Source organism: Ascaphus truei, chromosome 3 (genome assembly GCF_040206685.1).
Source record: "Ascaphus truei isolate aAscTru1 chromosome 3, aAscTru1.hap1, whole genome shotgun sequence".
NCBI classification, from domain to species: Eukaryota; Metazoa; Chordata; class Amphibia; order Anura; family Ascaphidae; genus Ascaphus; species Ascaphus truei.
This window is the reverse complement of record NC_134485.1, coordinates 240,961,845-240,987,176: the sequence shown is the minus strand read 5'-3', so window position 1 is coordinate 240,987,176 and position 25,332 is coordinate 240,961,845. Positions and strand designations below refer to the sequence as shown.

General features: G+C 43.3%; 1 protein-coding gene across 1 annotated transcript in view; it reads right to left on the bottom strand.

Moving 5' to 3' along the window:
- Positions 1–11,977: 11,977 nt before the first annotated feature.
- GPR45 (G protein-coupled receptor 45) overlaps positions 11,978–25,332 on the bottom strand; it is a 31,800-nt gene continuing 18,445 nt past the window's right edge. Inside the window, exon 2 of the mRNA XM_075590433.1 lies at positions 11,978–14,090. Within this exon, the coding sequence (XP_075446548.1) occupies positions 12,822–13,943 (1,122 nt within the window). The 5' untranslated portion in view covers positions 13,944–14,090 and the 3' untranslated portion in view covers positions 11,978–12,821. The remainder of the gene's footprint in view (positions 14,091–25,332) is intronic.

The following is a 25,332-nucleotide window of genomic DNA, read 5'->3' as shown; positions in this document are numbered from 1 at the left end:
CAGTGTGCATATGGCACATCATGAAGTACATGCGTCTGTTCGTACACATCCATGAACAGGTTGGCATAGGTGGGTGCCATGTTGGATCCCATAGCTGTCTATATGAGTTTTAAATAATGACCTTTTTCAAATCTGAAATAGTTCTTGTTGTGAATTACCTTAATGAGTAATATCAAGATTTCTGGGGGTGGCCCATAATAGCCTCAAATTTACTGAATTTCATCTGGATGGTATCAATGCCCTCTTTATGAGGAATGTTATTATATAGGCTTGAGACATCAAGCGTTGCAAGAATACAATCTGTGGGGTCAAACATGAGTTTTTTTAATTGGCAAATGAAGTCTGTCGTGTCTTTAACATATGTGTCCATACACATAACCATAGGCTGGAGAAAGAAATCAACAAACTGTGATAAAGGGTGCCATAATGATCCTCTTGCCGATATGATAGGTCTTCCCAGGGGTGTTGTCATGGATTTGTGTATCTTTGGGAGGATGTACAATATTGGCATTTTTGGGTATGCCTGTATGAGAAAGTTAGCAGTTTCCGTCATAATCCAATTATTTGTTAATCCCAATTGAATGATAGAATCAATTTCCTTCATGAAGGAAGTAGTGGGGTCCCCAGGAAGACGTCTATAATGGCAAGGGTTTGCCAGTTGTTGCTCAATTTCTTGTTTATTGTGTAGGTAGTTCATCACGACAATTCTGCCCCCCTTGTCCGCAGCTCTAACGATATCTTTATTGATTTTTTAACATTTTAAGTGCCGGTCGTTCTTCCATAGTCAGGTTATTGAAGCTGATTTTGTGGTTCTTAACATCACTTCTTGTCTCCTTTTCATGGAGATTAGTGAAAGTTGAGATGTTATGATTCACCGCCTGAGGGTTGAATGTACTTTTCACTCTGAAGATATTAATATTGGTGCTGCTCATGGGGGATATCTGGTCAAGGTCTTCAGAAGAAGTCTTTAAGTTTCAAGTGTCGGTTGATTTTGTACATATTTACTTCCCAGTCAAAGGGGTTTTGTGAGTAAGTAAGTTTAACACATTTGTTTCGTGTTTAATCAGAGATTTTATAGATCACGTTTCTTCTGGTGGCTTCTTGATCCCCGTCCCTTCTTGTTTTCTCGCTCTGGATAATGTCGAGCTCCGCCCACCTCTCCTGATCTTTCCCCGGCGTCGGTATCTGGAAGTGGTGGTTTCGCGCATCCTCCAGTCGCCGTTCCTAAAAAAGACCTGCGGTAGTGCTGTCCTTGGCATCAGATTGGTCGGTGTCACTCGTATTGTATCCAGGTGTTGGCTTAGCTGTAAATTTTGTCCGCGAGGTGTTCTTTCTCTGTCCACCGCGACCAGTCGTGGTGTCACCTAATCCCAACAACCAGCGGTAAACCCTCCGCTCCTTGTAATCCGCCATTACCAGCCAAAGTTTTTCTTTTTTATATCGAATCAAGTTGTTTTACGATATGCATCAATTGTGGCCTGAATCTTATCAGTCCAGTCTGTACCGGTACCCTCAGAGTGTCTCCATAAATGGCATAAATGTTGTCAATGTCCTTTTTGACTTTAGTAATCTCTTTACTAGAGTGTTCAATGATTAGAATAATAAAATCAAATTAACCTTTATTTAAAATCCCAATCCATTTTTTTTTTTTTTGCATAAGTCCGGGTCATTTCTCCCTATGATAGGCTGATTTTTAATCCTAAATCTGCGTGGCAGCAGCCTTTCTTTATGATAATGGGATAGCATAACCCCATGAAGGTAGAAGTCCACCTCCCTTTTCTTAAGTTTAATAAGATCATTTTATATATATATATCCACAGGTTTATCCGTCCCCAAAACAGATTCAAAGGATTCAGTATAACCTACAGTAGCTATCTCAGCATCGCTATAGCCAGCCGTCTCAGAAAGCGTAGAAAAAATCCCCGCCATATCAGCAAGTTCTTCTATGGTAAAAAAAAGCAAGGTCACAATAATAAATGAATAATTAAGTAAGCAATACTATGAGGCAACCCCCAAAGCTGGGCAAGAGCTGGAGTACCAGTGTATTCAGATGTTGGGTGCACAGCTCATAGAGATAGACGGTAAAATTTGCAACAGTTTGCACTACCAGAAATTCCAAGGGATCCTGATGCTTATCTCCTATGCATAAGATACAAACAGTTAACAGGTGCAGGTCCAGTAGAAAGGAGACAGCACACAGTTGTTTATAATCCAAAGGTTTGCATTGAAAATACAAGGCACCGCAACAGACGTTTCGGTCCACATAGAGGGGCCTTCCTCAGGGTTGTGCAGCAAACAAGTGACAGTGACTAACATTTATACCCTCACCAATGTATATCTCACCACCTGACAATTAAAAATCAACAAACCCCGCGAAAATGATTAGCTGTAGTCTATTAGCTAATGCATGCCAGCAGTCCGATATCTTCAGGATCCATCTGATGGGTGTGTCTACCCGTCATAGGTCGGTGCCAGCCTGTCCGGTGAGTCATGCACCCAGCAGCAAAGTAGCGTCATCGGGTTGCCATAGCGCTAATGTCCCAGCAATCGCAGTGTTGCAGTGCCTTGTATTTTCAATACAAACCTTTGTATTATAAACAACTGTGCGCTGTCTCCTTTCTACTGGACCTACACCTGGTAACTTTTTGTGTGTGTGTGTGCTTAGTTAAGTTATGGTGAATAAAAAAAGTGACAAAAACCCTCCACAGCAACGCATACTGTATAGCAAATGGAGATATAACTGTATGCTCATTTGCATGTCTTAGGCAGGTCTGCAACCCCGCCTTACACCATTATCACCCAGCACACAGCACTTCCACTGCAGCAAGGGATTCTGGGAAATGACATGCAAATGAGCACACAGTGCCACTTTTTGTTTCAAAACCATTTTAAACATGGTTCCCTATAGGCTTAAGCTTGCTGCATGGTCACAGATTTAAGCACAGCCAGGGGGTTTTGAAGCAAAAAGTGGCACTGTGTGCTCATTTGCATGTCATTTCCCAGAATCCCCTGCTGCAGTGGAAGTGCTGTGTGCTGGGTGATAATGGTGAAAGGCGGAGTTGCAGACATGCAAATGAGCATACAGTTATATTTCCATTTGCTATATATATATATTATATATATATATATATATATATATATATATATATATATACATATACACAGACACACATTGTTTTTAGGTATTTAATTATACCTGTTAATATTGTTTTTAGGCATTTCATTTAATTATTACAGCAATATTGCTGGATGTCACTGGGAGGTGGCACGTTAGCTGAGAGTGATCGTAACTGTCCTATAATAGTTAGGGTTGTCCCAGAGCACTCACTGTTTTGTGGCATAAAACTCAGTTCCATGTAAAAAATACCACTGTATCCTTTCTCCTGGGGCGGCGTGCTACTTTCCCATGAAGGTCACATACTTGGAATGAAGGAGTTGGCACTGTGCAGTTCATTTCCAATTACATATATTAATGCCATAGATTCCACCGTTTCGGCTGCAGGAGCCGCCTGTCTCCAGGCAAGAGCCACTGGCAGAAGTCATTGCCTTAAAGGCTGCTCCTGCAGTTGAAAGTGAAATCACTGTGTATTATGTTTAATAATTTAAGGTCCGCTTAATGGGCTTTTTATATTCTGGCCTGGACAGCGATATACCCATCCCATTTGCAGACATTTGTCATTGGCAATTTAATTTCATCATAATCACAACTGAGGAAAAACAATCCAGTTATTTCATTATTGGATGGAATTACAGTAAAAAGGTCAGAGAAACTTTCGAAGAATGACAATGTCCAATGACTTTAAAGAGCGAGGCAAACATATCATTTACATTTTCTGATTTGATAGAAATATGTGCTCAGGAAGACAAGGGAAGGATAAAGAAAACAAACCAAGTTAAAGGAATTTCAGATCTAAAATAGTAAAATATATATATAAAAAAAACATTGATACATTCAAATAATTCTACATTTCAGTCCTTGTGCTTGTTTATGATACCGCTATCGATATGGCTACAGGGAGGATCACATGTGAATCACAAATGTCACGAATCCGCCTGTTCATCAGTGTCCTCTTCATGGTTTCCAACATACGGCAGAATTGATGGAGCCTATTATTATTATTATTAGGCCATTTCTTTTTCCAGGGGCGTTGTGCCTATTAAAGTGGAGATAAGCCAACCAGTGATTAAATATTAATGGCTTATGTATATTGCTTACAGTAAAAACAATAAACTATGTGAAAGTTCCTGTCTCACTGTGAAAATTGCCTCGCATGCAGTAGGTGGAAGCTTGTTGCACAGGGATGTGCTTCTTTTGACCGTTTTCTTTCTGTTTGTGCATTCCTGTACAGCTGCACAATGCCGGCATGTCTGGCAGAGGATGGGTTAATATATGTATTTAAATGTTTCGTATTCCCGAGTGGCGATGTCACATTTTTCAAGCAAAGCGAGCAAATGGTGGTATTTGTGACCCTGATTCTAAGAGCAAGCAATCTTGTGATAAATGGCTGGTTTCTTTCAAGGTCACCGCTAACACCTTTCTAAAGTCATTTACACTTGGGGGTTAAGTATCAGAGTTGTCTGGCTACAAAGGTTGTGCAATAGAGAAAGTGACATTTGGGGCTATTCTTCACACTGGTATCGCTCACATTCCACCTTGGATTTCTTGCACGAGGGAAGAATGTGGGAGCCTGCTTCTTTGTGTTAGAGGATGTTTTCTGGAAATATCTGCAGTAAATGGCAAATGAAGAGAAATTCCAGGCATAAAACAAGCATTCCCTGCACTTGACTGTACACTACATACAGTACGTATTTTGAAATAAAAAATAAATAGTGGTGTATTGCTGATTTACATTTGAAAGAATAAATAAAAAAATACATACAGTAGCCTATATATAGTATGAAAGGAAAAATGTTATTAGAGTTGTGTAAATAGAGAATATATCATGGTAAGTCAAAGTCAAAGTAAACATGTTTTGTTTAATGTCTTTACTTAGTGCGTCAGAGAGGTAAACATTTGTAACCTACAAGTACCGTAGTGACTGCGTATCTGTTTATTTGTGATAGCTTGCTTCACACAGGGGGCTTAACCACCATGCTGTACTATACAAATTCAACTCTCTGCTGTAATCATTTTGTATTTTTGCATTTAAAAAAAAGCTAAATAAAATATAAACTCTCTATTCTCATTCAATTTTTTCTTTCCCCTATTAAGTTCAACGCAGTAATGCAACAGGTCATGAAAACACAAAGTAACCGTTCGTCATTTTAATGGAGCAATTCCTGCTTTAAAAAAAATAAATATATTATTATTATTTTGATTGAAGCACGGGGTCTCTGTGGCTGAACCCCATTCGTTTCAGATCTGGGGACCCCCTGCTTCCAGAGATACTTACCTCCGAAGGGTGTGTCAGTATCTCCTGCAGCTAAAAGCTCCCGCGTCACACGGGCCAATCGGAAGCTGCACAGGATGATGTCACGGCTTCCTATTGGCCCACAGGCCATGGGAACTTTGAAAAGCAGCCATAACGTGAACCCTGGATGCGAGCCGAAGCAGCTACCGGCACCCGCTACGGAGGTAAGTATCTTTGTAAGCAGAGGGTCCCGGAATTGAAATGAATGGGTTTTAGCTCCGGAGACCCCCTGCTTCAAACCTATGGTAAAAACGAAGAAAAAGAAAAAAAAATATATGGCATTTTTAATCTGTAACTTGTGTGACTGTGCTGAGGGATCCCAAATGCAGTGAGCTTTGAGAATCAAGTCTATTCACATGTGGTTAGAAGTGTGTGAGGGGATGATTGGTTTCCCTTCATTGCTGTTCATTTGATTAAAAAGACTGCAAACCATGAGAATGTGAAAGTTTGTCCTAGCACATCACATACCTGAGACCATAGGATGTGGTTTATACTCCTTTTACCTGTTGTTTCCTTAATGTTCACATTCAAATAACACATTGTCCACCTGCATGGCTATAATCATGTCTCAAAATGTTTATGTCAGGGCTTTCTTTTTAGTGTGTATTATAAGCAGCAATATGGGCTGCTTGACTTGAAAATAGATTATTTTCTACTGCCATCTTATATCTACTGCAGTTCCCTCTGCCATCAACTATCATTTTTAGTAACTTTGCACAATGTTTTCATTTCTGAGATACTAAGTCCTTCAACCCCCCGCAGGGTCTCATGAAATGAATTAAAACAGTTCCCGGTGACGACCATAGTAAACAAACCAGAAAAAATACCACTAATGCATCTCTAGTCTTTTTAGAGAGCGGGAAAAAACTTGCTCAATTTGGGGTAAATACAATTATAATTCTACACGCATTCTGGGGGAAATTGCCTCTTGAAAGATGTTGACCATGATATTCGATTTGTACAAAATAATGGATGTTGCTTTTTTGTGAGTATTTTGTTTTTATCTTATTCATTGATATCCTAGTGAAAAATGTGCAAAGTACCCTGACGGTTTGACATGGACAGATGCGCATCCACATGGGATTTCTCTGCGGATCGCTTCCACTTTGTCCTTGAAATATCCTGCGTTCTTGCCGTGTAATGGAAGGAGTGGAGCATGATATAGAGCAGTGATTCCCAACCGGGGCTCCGCGGAGCAGTCCCAGGGGTTCTGCCTGGCCACCCCAGCGGTTTCCTGGCTGATGTGAGGGAGATGGGACATGCAGGGCAGGGGGGTGATGTGAGGGAGATGGGACATGCAGGGCAGGGGGTGATGTGAGGGAGATGGGACATGCAGGGCAGAGGGGTGATGTGAGGAAGATGGGACATGCAGGGCAGGGGGGTGATGTGAGGGAGATGGGACATGCAGGGCAGGGGGGTGATGTGAGGGAGATGGGACATGCAGGGCAGGGGGGTGATGTGAGGGAGATGGGACATGCAGGGCAGGGGGGTTGATGTGAGGGAGATGGGACATGCAGGGGGAGGGTGGTGTGAGGGAGATGGGACATGCAGGGGGGGGTTGATGTGAGGGAGATGGGACATGCAGGGGGGGGTGATGTGAGGGAGATGGGACATGCAGGGGGGGGTGATGTGAGGGAGATGGGACATGCAGGGGGGTGATGTGAGGGAGATGGGACATGCAGGGCAGGGGGGTGATGTGAGGGAGATGGGACATGCGGGGGGGGGGTGATGTGAGGGAGATGGGACATGCAGAGGGGGGGTGATGTGAGGGAGATGGGACATGCAGAGGGGGGTGATGTGAGGGAGATGGGACATGCAGGGGGGGGAGATGGGACATGCAGGGGGGGGATGTGAGGGAGATGGGACATGCAGGGGGGGGATGTGAGGGTGATGGGACATGCAGGGGGGGGGTGATGTGAGGGAGATGGGACATGCAGGGCAGGGGGTGATGTGAGGGAGATGGGACATGCAGGGCAGGGGGTGATGTGAGGGAGATCGGACATTCGGGGGGGGGGGGTTGATGTGAGGGAGATGGGACATGCAGGGGGAGGGTGATGTGAGGGAGATGGGACATGCAGGGGGGTGATGTGAGGGAGATTGGACATGCAGGGGGGGATGTGAGGGAGATGGGACATGCAGGGCAAGGGGGTGATGTGAGGGAGATGGGACATGCAGGGCAGGGGGTGATGTGAGGGAGATGGGACATGCAGGGCAGGGGGGTGATGTGAGAGAGATGGGACATGCAGGGCAGGGGGTGATGTGAGGGAGATGGGACATGCAGGGCAGAGGGGTGATGTGAGGAAGATGGGACATGCAGGGCAGGGGGGTGATGTGAGGGAGATGGGACATGCAGGGCAGGGGGGTGATGTGAGGGAGATGGGACATGCAGGGGGGGGTGATGTGAGGGAGATGGGACATGCAGGGCAGGGGGGTTGATGTGAGGGAGATGGGACATGCAGGGGGAGGGTGGTGTGAGGGAGATGGGACATGCAGGGGGGGGTTGATGTGAGGGAGATGGGACATGCAGGGGGGGGGTGATGTGAGGGAGATGGGACATGCGGGGGGGGTGATGTGAGGGAGATGGGACATGCAGGGGGGTGATGTGAGGGAGATGGGACATGCAGGGCAGGGGGGTGATGTGAGGGAGATGGGACATGCGGGGGGGGGTGATGTGAGGGAGATGGGACATGCAGAGGGGGGGTGATGTGAGGGAGATGGGACATGCAGAGGGGGGTGATGTGAGGGAGATGGGACATGCAGGGGGGGGAGATGGGACATGCAGGGGGGGGATGTGAGGGTGATGGGACATGCAGGGGGGGGTGATGTGAGGGAGATGGGACATGCAGGGCAGGGGGTGATGTGAGGGAGATGGGACATGCAGGGCAGGGGGTGATGTGAGGGAGATCGGACATTCGGGGGGGGGGGGTTGATGTGAGGGAGATGGGACATGCAGGGGGAGGGTGATGTGAGGGAGATGGGACATGCAGGGGGGTGATGTGAGGGAGATGGGACATGCAGGGGTGGGTGATGTGAGGGAGATTGGACATGCAGGGGGGGATGTGAGGGAGATGGGACATGCAGGGCAAGGGGGTGATGTGAGGGAGATGGGACATGCAGGGCAGGGGGTGATGTGAGGGAGATGGGACATGCAGGGCAGGGGGTGATGTGAGGGAGATGGGACATTCGGGGGGGGGGGGTTGATGTGAAGGAGATGGGACATGCAGGGGGGGGTGATGTGAGGGAGATGGGACATGCAGGGGGGGATGTGAGGGAGATGGGACATGCAGGGGGGGGGATGTGAGGGAGATGGGACATGCAGGGGGGGTGATGTGAGGGAGATGGGACATGCAGGGCAGGGGGTGATGTGAGGGAGATGGGACATGCAGCGCAGGGGGGTGATGTGAGGGAGATGGGACATGCAGGGGGGGGGGGGGTGATGTGAGGGAGATGGGACATGCAGGGGGGGGGTGATGTGAGGGAGATGGGACATGCAGGGGGGGATGTGAGGGAGATGGGACATGCAGGGGGGGATGTGAGGGAGATGGGACATGCAGAGGGGGGTGATGTGAGGGAGATGGGACATGCAGGGGTGGGTGATGTGAGGGAGATTGGACATGCAGGGTTGGGTGATGTGAGGGAGATGGGACATGCAGGGCAGGGGGGTGATGTGAGGGAGATAGGACATGCAGTGCAGGGGGGTGATGTGAGGGAGATGGGACATGCAGGGGGGGGTGATGTGAGGGAGATGGGACATGCAGGGGTGGGTGATGTGAGGGAGATGGGACATGCAGGGGTGGGTGATGTGAGGGAGATGGGACATGCAAGGGGGGGGATGTGAGGGAGATGGGACATGCAGGGGGGGGGGTGATGTGAGGGAGATGGGACATGCAGGGGGGGGGGTGATGTGAGGGAGATGGGACATGCAGGGGGGGTGATGTGAGGGAGATGGGACATGCAAGGGGGGTGATGTGAGGGAGATGGGACATGCAAGGGGGGTGATGTGAGGGAGATGGGACAAGCAGGGGGGAGGGGTGATGTGAGGGAGATGGGACATGCAGGGGGGGGAGTGATGTGAGGGAGATGGGACATGCAGAGGGGGGTGATGTGAGGGAGATGGGACATGCAGGGGGGGTGATGTGAGGGAGATGGGAAATGCAGGGGGGGTGATGTGAGGGAGATGGGAAATGCAGGGGGGGTGATGTGAGGGAGATGGGAAATGCAGGGGGGGATGTGAGGGAGATGGGACATGCAGGGGGGGGTGATGTGAGGGAGATGAGGCATGCAGGGGGGGGGGTGATGTGAGGGAGATGGGACATGCAGGGGTGGGTGATGTGAGGGAAATGGGACATGCAGGGAGGGGGGTGATGTGAGGGAGATGGGACATACAAGGGGGGGTGATATGGGGGAGATGATTAAAAAAAAATATGTATTGGGTGGTCTTTTAAAAATGTATTGGGGGGTCTTTTAAAAATGTATTGGGGGGTCTTTTAAAAATGTATTGGGTGTCTTTTTTAAAATGTATTGAGGCGGTGGGGGTCTTTTAAAAATGTATTGGCGGGGGGTGGGGTATTTTTATTATGTATTGCAGGGTGGGGTTACATGTATTTAGAGGGGTGGTGTTTTTTGGTATGTATTTTGTGGGGGGGATTGAGTGATAGTGGGGTAATTGACGGAAGGCAGGAGCGAGTGAGAGGAGAGAGGAGGGGAGTGAGGAAAAGAGGGAGTACGAGTGAGACACGGGAGATAAATACATGCGAGGCGGGGGGGATGAGAGTGGGTGAGAGAGGAGAGAGAAATACATGGGTAGAGGGTGGGAAATAGAGGTGGCTCGTGAGGGGTGAAAGTAACCTAAAGCCGCGCTTATAGTGCCGGCAACGCTGACGTCAGGCTGCGGTCGCTGGAAAAATCAAATTGAAGTGACTCCCAGCGATCGCGACCAAGCCGCCGCGCCGTCCTGTCGCTCCTACTATAGGCGCACGCGATGGCGTCAATACATTTGTTTTGACGCGACGTTGCCAGCACTATAAACGCAGCCTAATATGTGTCGGCCAGATAGGGGATCCCCGAGATTTTTCGAAATACATCAAGGGTTCCTCCAAACAAAAAAGGTTGGGAATCACTGATATAGAGGGAGGTCGAAAAAGGGTGTCAATGACAGAGAAGAGGTGACGTGGGTTGGATTGGTGCCTGTTAGAGAGGTGAAGTAGCTCTGTATGGCAAGAAAAAGAGCTGTTAAAGCAGGACAGGATGAATTTGTAGTGAAGGAGATCTCCGTCTCTGTGTCTTTAGCCAGGGTTTTGGGTTGGAGCGCCGTTTCAGCATACAGGAGGAGCATACAGGTTAAGTGAGGAGGCAAGGACAGAGATGTAGATGTTACAAGGCTGTTTGGAGAGTGCTAATGAAGAATGTACAGATATGATGTTGGATTCAAAGGACTGGAGGTCAATGGAATGCACGTTATGAATACAGCAAAGAGAAGCTGGAGGTTGAGTGTGAGGAACGTAAGAGGGAAAATGAGATGTGGTTATGGTCCGAGAGTGGGTAAGGAGCACTTTTTTAGCAAGGATGAGCACAAGGAAGTTGCCGTCCCTGTGGTGCTGGAAGAAGTCTATTGGTGGAGACCTCTAAGAGGAGAGTGGGTGAGCCCATAGAGAGGAAGAAGGATAACTAGGATTCAAAGTCAGAGAGGAAGGAGTGGGAGTATGTTGAGTTAGGTGGCCTATATATAACAGCAGTACGCAAAATGGAGACAAATGGCAAATAGTGTGGGTCTGAAGGTTTGAGAATGTCAGGCACAGGGTGTGTGTGACATGAGGCTGCCATTGGAGTCAGTGTGAGATCCAAGTTTCAGTCTGTGCAAAGATGTGATGCGCAGCAAGTATTTTGCTAAAGAATAACAAGCACTTAAGAGCGCAGGAAAAAGAGTGACGCAGGGGTTAAGTGAGGGATGGATATCAGGTGTAAGGGTTACAGCTTTTAGATCTTACACAGTAAAGAGTTGGTAGTCGAGGGCGAGAGTAAGTGGGGGATATGGTAGGGAACAGGGTTTGGAGAAATGTGCAGCCAAAAGGAGGAGGGGTAGACACCTAATTTATAGGTGTTTTGAGTGCATACTACTTTGAGTCTTCTTGTATCATTTCCTCCCCCTGCACGTGGGAGACACTTGTGTTCGTTTATGTTTACCCTTAAAATATTCACAGTTTAAATGCGAACAACCGTGAGTGCAATGCCTAACCCCTGCTGTGCCAATGATCTACATTAAACACGTAAGAACTGCATTATAAATGCCTGGTGGTCCAAGAATGTACTCCCCCTTTAAGTACTGACAATATGGAATTATTAGATCCTCCCTTTCATCAAAATACAACTGAAGGGAGCAAATTCCCTACTATGTATAGGGCGATAACAAATTAACTAGATAATCTTACTTTGAATGACAAGAATTTATCAAGGTGGTATTGAATTCTGTTTTTAGTGCACGGTTTTAGCTTGAATGCAAAATTCAAATGCCCAGGTTGGGTCAGTGGTATAATGAAATTAGTGTTTATGCAGTGAACAATAAAAAATAAATGATAGACTGAAAGGTGCAATACATATATAAATCATATTTATTTTTAAGAAAATAAAGAAATTGAACTTAATTTCTATGGAAAAAAGGCGACAAATAGCCAAGGGAATCTTAGTCATCAATTGGATGTTAAACCCATGAACTCATGGTCGGGGGTAGCAATGTAACCTCTTCTTAAGCAAGTAATACGGCACAGATTTGTTTTTCTTTTCAGTGTGTGTGTGTTATCGTGTCTATTTTCTTGCAGGGGAACTCTAATAAAAGGCACATTGTACAACAGGAAAACCCAAAGCAATACAAAGGTGCTGGGAAGGCAACTACATGCAACCTACATGTCTGAGATTATTGCAAATATTCTGACATTGATATATTGTGGGATTGCTCAAGGCGATGTGTTTTGTGAACTTCAAAAATGACAAGCAAAATAAATAAGTACAATTCATCAGGACAATACAGGTCCTCTGAACATGTTTTTCATCATGTTTTTTTTTCTTCTCTTACCTTTCCCTCTTCTGGAAAAGATCATCTGGACATCACATACCTAGCCTGAACAGCCACAAGACTGTTATCAGATTAGGCTTTTCAAATGAGAATAATCTCCTGGATATAGGGAGCAGGAAGTCATTTTTACAGAATACAGATGTATGCTTGCAGTGCTACTTTCTCTGCAAAGAATGTACCATGGACGAAAATGTAAAAAAGCAGGCGTGGCAGAGACTGTATCTTAAAATCAACATAAGCCAACTTAAAATAAACACACATACAGAAAGTATTTCAAGCCACCAATAGTTTGGCAAATTGAATGTCTGTGCTTTGTCTGTAAATACCCCTGAGGTGGTTTCCTAAACAGCAGATTGGTGTTCACTACACATGTAGATGGTACTGGGGCGTATCCGTCTCCTTGTCCGCCCGGGCACTTTTGGGAAGATCTTAAAAGTTTTGGGCATGAACTCCATGCAGGCCTCGCGGAACTTCCTGATCCTCCAGCAGTATATGACAGGATTGAAGACTGACTTGAGGTAACTAAGCCACAAGATGCATGTGCTGATAATGTAAAATGAGGAGCTATAGTAAAATGTCCTGCTGAACACGGACAGTAGACTGAACACGGAGTGAGGGAGCCAACAAAGGGAAAAACCAATGAACAGGATCAAAATGGTGGTAAAGGCCCTGGTTTTGAAACTCATGTCTACATTCATCTGATGAGGCCTCTGAAGTCCCATTAGCCCTAACTTGCTTACCTGGCTCAAGCACAGGCTGTCTGCATGGTTATGGATCCTGACAGCGTTTCTTCTCACTGTGTTCAGGATGCAAAGGTAAGAGTAAAGCATTACGCTGAAAGGGATGAAAAAAACTGCTACAACCAGCATGACAGCATAAGCCCTGTCAGCTGAAAACTCTGTATACCCCAGGACACATTGTGGCGCTCGTGTGGGGACCTCGACCAAAGTCCAACCAACCACTGAAGGAAAAGAGATGCAGAAGGACAATACCCAAGAAGATGCGATCATTATCTTGGCACGGTGTGGGTTCAGCTTGTCCTGCCGTTGTACAATGATCAGGAAGCGGTCCAAACTGATGATAAGTAGAATGGCAACACCTTCTAAGACGAAGAACCAGTACAGCATGGCTGATATCTGACAAAACTGAGTCCCAAAGTGCCAACTTCCAGTAATAATTGTAACCGCAGTGAAAGGCATACAGAAAAGGGACAACATGATGTCCGAGAAGGCCAGCGTTGCTAGGAGGAGATTGATTGCTGAGCGCATGGCTGGCTTCTGGTAGACAATAAGGCAAACAATGGCATTGCCCAAGAAAGCAATAGCAATCATTACTATCATTATTATTGCCAACAATATCCTGAGTGGGGTGGGGAATGCTGGAAACCTGGTGTCTGGAGGCATCGCAGTCACATTCAAATTGGGTGACGTACAACCATCTAGGGCTGTGCTGTTGCCGCCCATTGTTACAAGAGTGGAGTTGAGGAGTTTGTTAGCATTGTTCTTTGATGTTTGTCTTCAGTAAATCAGACATCACGTGGTACTTCATATGGTTCGTCAATGTTTTGGGTGAGGCTTTTTTCTTTCATATCATCTTACATCTTGTAAGGCCTAGTAAGGAGACATAAAAATACAGTGATAACACATATCTGAAACCATTTACTTAACCTGTTGATTTCTAACTGCATACAGCGGCTTATCATTTTAGGAAATGAAAAAGTTTACTCTTATTTTACAAAGTCCTTTACAATATCATGGTGATCACTGTCAAATCCTGCAAGATAAGTCTTTCTTTATGTAGGAACGATCTGGCATTCGCTCCGAACTAAATTAATTGTTGTGCATTTTGTAATCCGGCTTCAAGACAAAGATCAGAAAGTCTAATAACTATTTATCATACTATAAAACAATTGTTAAAAACTCTTAACGGTTGCTAAGCGGCGCTAGGGTGTTAAGGTTTAATACACACAGTTGTTTTTATAATTAGACTACAACTTACATCACACTTTTTTTCCCCCTGCAACTTGATGAGTGACTACAGATTTAACAACAGTGGCATGTACATGAAAGCTCCACTTTCACGAATGCTTCAGGTCTTCCCACCTCATACCAATCAGAAGGTCACCTGCTTGTTGCCAGGCTTAAGTCCCAGCATTGCAGATGTTATATGTTACCAGCAAATACACTATGTTAACCAGACAGCTCTGTGGAGTTGCCTAATGAATTATACAAAAGTTTCAAATATGTTGCACTGCAGTTTTATTAAATTAGGACCATATGATTAATTTTTTTTTGACAAAAGAAAAGCCTGTTTGAGCTTCTAACCAGAAAACCCGCTGTCCCATATACTAGTATTTTTTCCTTCCCCCCCAGCCTATTTTTGAGGCATGCTGCTTTTGTTTATCCCTTAATTGTACACACAATTAGAACTGCAGGCAAAAGGAAATAGATCAGAAAAAAATAATTTGTCTCTCAGGGTACTAAATGTAAATCCTAATAGATTACAACCATATTATTATTCTTAAACGCAAAATAAAATGTTTGCTTCCAAATATTCTACCAGTAACTATTTCAATAAACAAAGCAAATAATATATATATATTTTTTAATACATCTTTTCCAAAACACGTGACTGCCTTCAGGATACACGGCTGTTACTACTGTTTCCAATCCCTCATGCCCATGTCTTTTCCCTGGGTAACAAATGGACTTTTCCAAAATCTCCTGGTGACTTTCAAGTTTATTCCCCTCGGCCTCAGTCACAGTTCAGATCCCCGGGGACTTTGCACTAAACCATTCAGTGCTTTGCAAGTCCTTTCAAGCTCTTTCAGCCCGAAGGGCTTTAAAAGATTGTGTCTAAACTGAAATAGCAATTATTCTAGCATGTGTCAGATCTACGAAGTAGGCTTTTAACATTGATGCATTTCTTTGACTGGCAAACTTAAAAGCACTGATCCCGACTGCCTGTTTTTTCTTTTACCATTCCTTTATTTAATCTCTTTTAAACCCTTGCTCCTGATATACGTACTGGCACGGGATCCGGCCTTCACACGCCTGCTGGGGAAACATAATGCCGGCTTAAATCTCCCGCTTAAGGAAGGCCACAATGCCCTCCGTTGCAGCTTCCTATTGGCCCGCGTCACGCGGGGGATTTAAAAACCAGGAAGTAACACAGTGGCACCAGTAAGTATATCGGTAACCAGCGGTTCTCCAGAGATGAAAGTAGTGCATTTCAGCTCCGGTTCCCACCCTTAAAAAAAAGGAGGGGGTGGGGAGGAAAGTGGGGTTAGGTGGGATTGCTGCTTTAGTTCTAGTTGAAATCTTGTGGCTAAAAATCAGATTGAGAGGATGCATCCATAGTTAGTGGCATATTGCTTCATTACCACAACACCCACCACATCAATGTACACCAACGAAAACTGAAGAGTTACTCCCAACCTTTCTCCTTAATCTCTCTGAGTGGGGCTTTCACATGTTGCTGAGTGTGGTTGTTGGAAATAGGGCACTGAACTCTCTTATACAAAGTCTGCATATACCATCAAGATAGACCTTGCTTGCCCTAACCATTCAGACATAATAGCCTTTATTTACTAAGCTATTCCTTGAAACACTCCTTCCTGCTGCTGGGGATCTTCCCTAAGCCTGAAGCCAGACATACACACCTGATCTCACTCATGCCTCCTTGCCACCTCTTCCCCTGTAAATGGTGTTAACCTTTTCATTTAACACTGACCTTCCTTAAATTTTACCCCACAAATCAAGCATCCCAATAGCCTGCACTCATGGCTAATGTCCCACACTCAGTCACTCCTACCACCCATTGTGACCAAGCACTGCCATCTACAGCACTTACTCCCTCACCTGCTGTCTCTGTAAGTTTCCCATTAAACCTCTTAGTTTGTAAGCTCTTCGGGGCAGGGATTTCCTTTCCTATTGTCTGATTTTGCTGCACTTATTGTATAATTATAATTCCCTGTACTGTATTCTTTGTGAAGCGCTGAGTACACTTTTGGCGCTATATAAATAAAGACATACAATACAATACAGGCTCTGTAATACACTTTATCATCCATTCAAGTTAATATCTTAGTAAATAAGGATCTATATATTTATGTAACAGCATGAGAGGAAAAATATTGAAAATAAGGCATGAATGCACAATATTGCTTTTCACCTACTATTTGCTAGATAAACCTTGTGATAAGTGGGACACTTGGTGTGTTTGCACTGAAATAAACCAAATGCTTCATATATCAGATAAGACATAAGAGGTCTCCTCAGTGCAGCTGTAAATAAACACACACAAGCATAACGCCTTCTCATTAAATACAAATTGCTCTAAGGATGTTTGTTGCTCTCCACATTCATAATTTGAAATATTTGCTGCTTCCTGTACAGTATTTAACGGCGTTGTCTTGGGAACAAGATTTAGCAAAGTAAAATGTGTTTCCATACACACAAAATAAAATGGTGTCGCTTATTGAAGGTCTGTATCAGTTTTTTCACGTAGTCTCTAGGGGTTAAAAAAGCACAACGAGGAATATATACTTATTTTCAGAAGGTAAAGTTCCTTTTGCAGTTTCTTTCCTGATGAACTTGAGATCTAACATTCGGCCAACACACCTAGTGGTGGACATAAGCAAAAACTCTCTGAATCATTACTGAAAACCGAGGTATAACCCTTTATTAAGGTGTTTGTCTAGCATTTCTTAAAAAACAGGCTTTTATTAAGGAATATAACACGAGTACATGTGCCACCACGAGCTTTGAGTTTATTATGTACTCCTAACAATATTACACTATTTTTTTTCCCTCATTTTCTTTCCCTCCTTTGGAATTTGTGGATCCACACGCCTAAAGAAGTCCTTCTTTGACAAACTAGCTATATTTTAAGAAATAGTACAAACGGCAAAATACACCAACACAGTTTGGATAGTCTGAAGCTGGTTCAAAATGGCTTTGTTAATGTTAACTCAATATATCTCTACCAATGTCCCGGGCTTCCTCTGAAAAATTATTTTGTAGAACCTGTAAAAAAGCCCAAACAGCAGACTGTTTAAAAGACTTGTTAAAAACTATTTCTTTTTTTTTATTTTATAATAAAGGTTTCCCTTCTCCAAAACTAGTTTTTCTGAAGACTTTAGTAAATAAACCCCAAATTATCACAATTTTTGGAGTAGACTAACTGTTAATCCAATATGTTGCTGGCACATGTAATGCTGTAATAGTTTGAAGCTAGGTATATTTACACCATCAAAGTGAATGACTTAACATTGCACTGTACCACGGTTTAGGGACAGGGCATACCTAGTATGAGTACTAAACCAGTGACATATTTTAAGGATATATTCATAGACTTGGGTGCTGCTAAGGATGGAACTCAGCATAGTGGGGAAAAGAAATATGCTGCTACTGATCAATAAGATATGTTTATAATAAAAATATATTGTAATACATGAATTCATTAGAAGTTACTATTACACAGCAAAATACTCAAACGAAGGTAGTACTGTACATCAAAATAAAAAGGGGTTTACAAAATGTTTTTTTTCTTGTGTTTCCAACTTAACTTAGGTTACCTCCAATAATAGTGCTATATACTATGAGTGTGAGTGTGTATATATATAAATATATATATAAATATATATAGCAACTGAAAATATTACTGTATGCTCATTTGCATGTCTTAGACAGGTCTGCAACCCTGTCTTTCCCCATTATCGCCCAGCATACATTGCTTCCACTGCAGCAAGGGATTCTGGGAAATGACATGCAAATGAGCACTCAGTGCCACCTTTTGTCTCAAGCTCGTATTACACAAGCAAATCCTCAAGCCAATGCATGCTGTTTTAAACAGCTTTTAGACAGAGGCTGGGATGAGATGCAAAGCCATTAAACCCACTCACAGACATGTTTCAACCTTGATGGGTATCATCAGTGTGAGGTTGGTTGTAATGGCTAAGCTGGTTTTGAGACTATCGACTAGGTAATCACCACAATTATTAAGGTTATGGTGGGTAAAAAATGAGCATACAGTAATATTTACAGTTGCTTTATGCTTTACTGTGGAGGGTTTTTATCACTTTTTTTTACCCACCATAACCTTAATAATTATATATATGTAACCATGCTGTAAAATGGCTACAGTCATCTCTCCTGCTGACAGTAAGGCCTGGTAAGTTATGGGCATGCCAGCAGTAATTATGGAGGTTTGCCCTCACTCCCTGGTGAGGTGCCCTATGTATGGATGGGAGTGGTCACATGCTCTGAATCCATGATTAGTGATGTCAAAGTTGTGCCAGCCCCCAGAGGATACATAAGGCACAGCACTGTTCAAAAGGGAGTAGTTGTTAGAGGAGGAGTTCAGAAGTTGTTGCTAAGCTGTTGGAAGGTGATGTAAGAGGTTATGAGACAAGGAGCAAGTCTGAGTGCAGGCTTGGGAGGAGACAGCTTATAAGACTGTGACCAGGGACCTGGCACAGGGACTATCTCCCTAAGGGGAGATAGGGAATCCACCAATTTGGGGAAAGGACACCTTTCAAATGGAAGTGCGGTGAACATGAGAGGCTAAGTACAACCACTGTGAGGGGCAGCTGGCCCGCCGCAAGTCAATAAAGATGATCCTGTTAAACCATACCCTCGTGTGTAAGTGTGGAGTAATTACACAGAGGAGTGCACCACAGAGGAGTTCCTCACCAGGACCATCCACAAGCGGACGCTGGGATCCTGATGAGGTGTAGGCGCTGCCCTGGATATAGGTAGGACTCAAGCACACTACCTCAGCTGCCTGTCTGGGTTGGCAATCTCCACACAACATCATGCGGGAGACTCAGGAGTCCTGTTGCCAACAGGTGCACCACCAGACACTACACTGCAATGGGGACTGGTTAGACCACAGGGGCCAATGTGAGATTGGGTGGGTCAGGCTAGGCCCGAAAATCCGTTACATATACATATACACACACACACATATATATATATATATATATATGTATATATATATATATATATATGTATATGTATATATACACATACATACATACATACATACATACATACACATACACATACACACACACACACATCTCGTGAGGATCCCTCTTCGGCGATTCAGAACGGAACCGCAGTGGACGCTTGGAGTTGCTGATTTCCTAAGATGCATTGTCCAAAGGGGTAACATACCTGACATGTAATGCCTAAATGATAGTAATATCTTGTACGTGCAATACTTACCTGCTCGCAATTTTGCACTTTAAATTTGTTTGCTACACTATGAGTCGTGCACTGTCTTTTGTTCTCCTACATCATTTGGGAGGTGCCAGATTGTTGGGTAGTACCTGGCGGTGTCAATAGGGTTGTGCCACTAGCCTGTTAATGTGAATGGGTACTCTGGCGGGAAAACATGAGTAAACACTTTAAGTGTATGTGTGGTTAAACAAAAGAATTGCCCATTTACCTTCAGCTTGGTGTGGTGTGTTTATTATACATTATGGGTTAGTTGGTTTATATGTGGTGGGTGAGAAAAAGAGGGAGGAAACTCAAAGGTTCCAAGGTCATGTCCATTATGATTGCCCTTTCACAGGTTATCATGCAGGATTACTATGGCAACGTGTCAAATGATATTATAAAACAGTACACAATATATATCTACATATCTCCTGCTACCCCAGACCCTGACTAGCTTATGCACTTGAGTTCATTCTACGCGTGTATGGAATTAATATACGTTCAAAACCTTTCAAAGGGACCAACAAATGTAAAGCTTCTGCTCTTTCCCCTGATCCGGAACACATTGCTTGGAAAGAGATTCTTGTTTTTCACGGAGGCATCCTGCTGTGAATCTGAAAAATGTACTGTATGTAAAAATAATAAACAAAACTATGATGTCTATGAGTCATTTCATTTGGTTTCTCACCTCGCATTACAGTGTTAACACTGCCTCTGAATTCAATGATGTCAGATATAGTGCTTGTTATTGTGTACGTACGTGTCCTTCGTCTCCCACATTGCACTGTGAAATGGAATATGTTGATGCATTAAAAAGAAATGACAGCAACATAAGGGTGACAAGAGAATAATAGTTTGTAAGTCAACAGGAATCCTTCTTTATTGCAGTAGGGGTTATACGTTTCACCTTTAACAATGTTTGCCTTGCTGCACAACAGTAATGAATCTCTACAGCAATCTTTTCAACTGCGTGAAACACTTCATTGGCAAAGAATAGAGCTTTCACTCAGTTTGCTAATCATGTTGTTAAGAAAACATAATACCTAAGTTGTTGTTCAGTTGGTCACTGGAGGCATACACCTCATAATAAGTTATGGAAACACAAATATCTAACAGAAGAATTATCTCCGAGGTGAGCTAATCAGTGCAGACTTGAGGCCAGCATTGCACCTTAAAGATTATTTACATGATTTTAAAATGTAGATCTCACAACTCAAAACTATACAAGGAGCTTTATGAAACCATATGTAATGGAGGTAGCCATTTTGGATTTGTGATTTACTTGTTACATTTTTGCGGCTGGATTTTACATGAAAATATCAAAAAGAAGTAAATATTACACAGTACAAAATAAGTGAGCAGAATAGACTATTTTGGGAAAATGTATAAACAAGAAGAAAAAAAACCTTGCTCAGCTAAGAAATATTACGTTATAATAAAAACGGTAAACATTGCAACGTGAATAGTAAATAGTTGTTTTATTACAGGCCAGGTGAGATAATCTATTCATAGCAGACAAATTAGAGAAATAATTTTTTATTTCCGTAATAATAATAATCTTTTGATTTGCATACAAAGCAAGGTGTTCCATCTAATCTCCTCATCAGTGAGATGACTGATTGGGGAATTGGATTTGTGATTTAATTTGGGACAGCAAACATATCGGAGATGCCTCACAAATCATTTTGGGTTATGTTTGTTTGAAAAGAGCAAACCATTTAAACATTGGTTCCAGCAGATGCTGGATCAAGAACTTTACATTGGGTGACCATCTTACTGACAAGACAGGACAATCATTTCCTCTTTTTTTCTCTCATTTTTTTACAATGCTGTCTCAGTGCATTTTACCGTTTTTAAGCTTTTTTTTTTTTGTTCTGTTGAGAAAAAATAACCACACCAGAAACAAGAAGCAATCGACTCAGGGCAGAGGTCACGTGACCGCTCGTGCCTGAGGGTCCGAGGCTACAGCAGGACCTTCTGGCACTGAAGGGATTCATTGTCATCAAGGCAATGATGTCTTTGAATCCCCTTGACACACAGCTGTACACTTAAAGCAGAGGTCAAAGTGTGATGATACCAGGGCAGTGTTTCTCAAGCCACTCCTTGGGACACTGCAGCAAGGCCATCAGAGACCAATCACACATTACCATACAAATGCATACATGTTTATTGACTGGTTATTCTTAATACTGTATTTGGCCTGGACGAGATTCTCCAAGGAGAGGATTGAGCAACACATTATTACTTGTGTGTTTACAGACACTACTTTTTAGATACAAACCTACCGTTTTACTATTATAAAGAAAAGGATTCATTTTTATAGAACAATGTTCCCTTCCTATGTTTAGCATATAATTATTGAATTCATCTTTTTAGATCAAGCCTAAAATGTCTACTCCAATGTTTTACATTTCTTGATATCACACATACAGTTGTGTGAAAAAGAAAGTACACCCTCTTTGAATTCTATGGTTTTACATATCAGGACATACTGTATTTGCTCGATTGTAAGACGCACCATCGATTTGGCCCTTACAATCGAATAAAATTCCTTTTTCACTTACCATGTTAGAGGAGGAAGAAGCGGGCGGCAGGAGAGGTCTGTACGTCTGTAGATGGTTGAAAATGGGACAAGGGGTGGGAGTGCGGCAGGACAGGTCCCAAGTCTGCAGGTGAATGAAGATAAGAAGATGGCGGGTGGGCTGTAGCAGGAGTTCATAATAGCAGGAGAGCTGAGCAGGGGCAGAGCGGCATAGGGGAACGGCTGGGGAGGAGCACACTGTAACACCAGAAGGTGACCGGAGTCCGACTTCCGGTTACAGTGTGCACCTCCCAAGCCATTCCCCTATGCCGCTCTGCTCAGCTCTCCTGCTATTATGATCTCCTGCCGCCACCGGCCGCTTGCTGTCTTATTAAATACATCGATTCTAAGACGCACCCCGATTTCAGACGTGTGAAAATCGGAAAAAAGGTGCGTCGTAGAATCGAGGAAATAAGGTAATAACAATCATCTGTTCCTTAGCAGGTCTTAAAATTAGGTAAATACAACCTCAGGTGAACAACAACACATGACATATTACACAGTGTCATGATTTATTTAACAAAAATAAAGCCAAAATGGAGAAGCCATGTATGAAAAACTAAGTACACCTTATGATTCAATAGCTTGTAGAACCACCTTTAGCAGCAATAACTTGAAGTAATCGTTTTCTGTATGACTTTATCAGTCTCTCACATTGTTGTGGAGGAATTTTGGCCCACTCTTCTTTACAACATTGCTTCAGTTCATTGAGGTTTTTGGGCATTTGTTTATGCACAGCTCTCTTAAGGTCCCGCCACAGCATTTCAATCGGGTTGAGGTCTGGACTTTGACTGGGCCATTGCAACACCTTGATTCTTTTCCTTTTCAGCCATTCTGTTGTAGATTTGCTGGTGTGCTTAGGATCATTGTCCTGTTGCATGACCCAATTTCGGCCAAGCTTTAGCTGTCGGACAGATGGCCTCACATTTGACACTAGAATACTTTGGTATACAGAGGAGTTCATGGTCGACTCAATGACTGCAAGTTTCCCAGGTCCTGTGTCTGCAAAACAAGCCCAAATCATCACCCCTCCACCACCGTGCTTGATAGTTGGTATGAGGCGTTTTTGCTGATATGCTGTGTTTGGTTTTTGCCAAATGTGACGCTGTGCATTATGGCCAAACATCTCAACTTGGTCTCGTCTGTCCAAATGACATTGTTCCAGAAGTCTTGTGGTTTGTTCAGATGCAACTTTGCAAACCAAAGCCGTACTGCCATGTTCTTTTTAGAGAGAAGAGGCTTTCTCCTGGTAACCCTTCCAAACAAACCATACTTGTTCAGTCTTTTTCTAATTGTACTGTCATAAACTTTAACATTTAACATGATAATTGAGGCCTGTAGAATCTGAGATGTTACTCTTGTTTTTTTTTTGCAATTTCTCTGAGCATTGCACGGTCTGACCTTGGGGTGAATTTGCTGGGACGTCCACTCCTGGGAAGATTGGCAACTGTCTTGAATGTTTTCCACTTTTGAATAATCTTTCTCATTGTAGAATGATGGACTTTAAATTGTTTGGAAATGGCTATATTACCCATCCCAGATTGATGGGCAGCAACAATTGCTTCTCTAAGATCATTGCTGATGTCTTTCCTCCTTGGCATTGTGTTAACACACACCTGAATGCTCCAGACCAGCAAACTGCTAAAACGTTGTTTTTTATCGAGGTGGTCACACTTGCTGATGATCAATTAATCAAGGGCATTTGATTAGCAGCACCTGTCTGCTACTTAGCATCTTAATTCCTATGGAAGCAGTAAGGGTGTACTTAGTTTTTCACACATACTGTAGCTTCATCATTTTGGCTTTATTTTTGTTAAATAAATCATGACACGGTGTAATATGTCATGTGTTGTTGTTCATCTGAGGTTGTATTGACCTAATTTTAAGACCTGCTAAGGAACAGATGATTGTTATTATGTCCTGATATGTAAAACCATAGAATTCAAAGAGGGTGTACTTTCTTTTTCACACAACTGTATATCCAGTAATTGTTTAACTCTGAGTGCTGATGGTGTTTGTATCCCTGAGTGCTGAAATCAAAGCAAGACTGGTACAAATGCACTAAACCAGATTTAGCAAACAGCAAATCCAAACTAGTTTCAATGGAATGTTTTTCATTTCTAAATCTTGTGCAATTGCTGTGCCCCTGTTTTGTAGCCAAGAGACTTTGATACCATTTGTTCCTCAATGGGACTGAAATGTAGGCCAATACCATGCACTCTGAAATGAAAACAAACAAATGTGTGAAGTAAGTGCGTACATTCCTTGGTGGGATGAGACTGGTTCATGTATGAAAATCATCAAAAATCATCCAAAAAAGAGAAGTGCTCCCAAGGTTCAGATTCATATGATATTGGTTTAATCAGACCAGTGTCCCAATCTAAGTGGCCAAAATGTTGATCTAATTATTGCTGTTTTTGACACTTGTGCCAATGACATAAGCACAAGAAAAGCCTTGTATTATGATATTGTGCATTTTTACATCAACATGAAAAGTTAATAAGTCTCTACCAGCTGCTAAAATAGAAAATGTACCTATATAAAGTACAGGGATAACTCCCTATAGCTGGTAATACTGGGGACTTATGCTGGATACCCAACATGTGAAGGTCCAACTTACAGGACTAAAACTTAAATTGAAGTGTGTGTGTGTGCACATGCAGTTTACCATGTTATTCAACAACGTCCCTCATTCCCTCTAGACTAAGCGCACACGAGCCAGGTCTTCAGGGCTGGTGCAAGGGTATTTGGCACCCTAGGCAAACCTTCAGCTGTGCCCCCCCCCCCCCAAAAAAAAAATCTTCAGCTGTGCACCCCCACCCCTCTCTCTCACGCCTTCCCACCCCCTCCCTCACCCTCTCTCTCTCTATATCACCCTCACTCTTGCTCTCTCACCCTCATATTCATTATATTTCAGTTTAATAATAATAATAACAACTTTATTTCATATAACGCTTTTCTCCAAAAGGGAACCCGAAGCGTTTCACAATTACAGTACAGTGCGCGGGGCGCAGTACATAAGATTTTCACAGACACCGTCCCTGC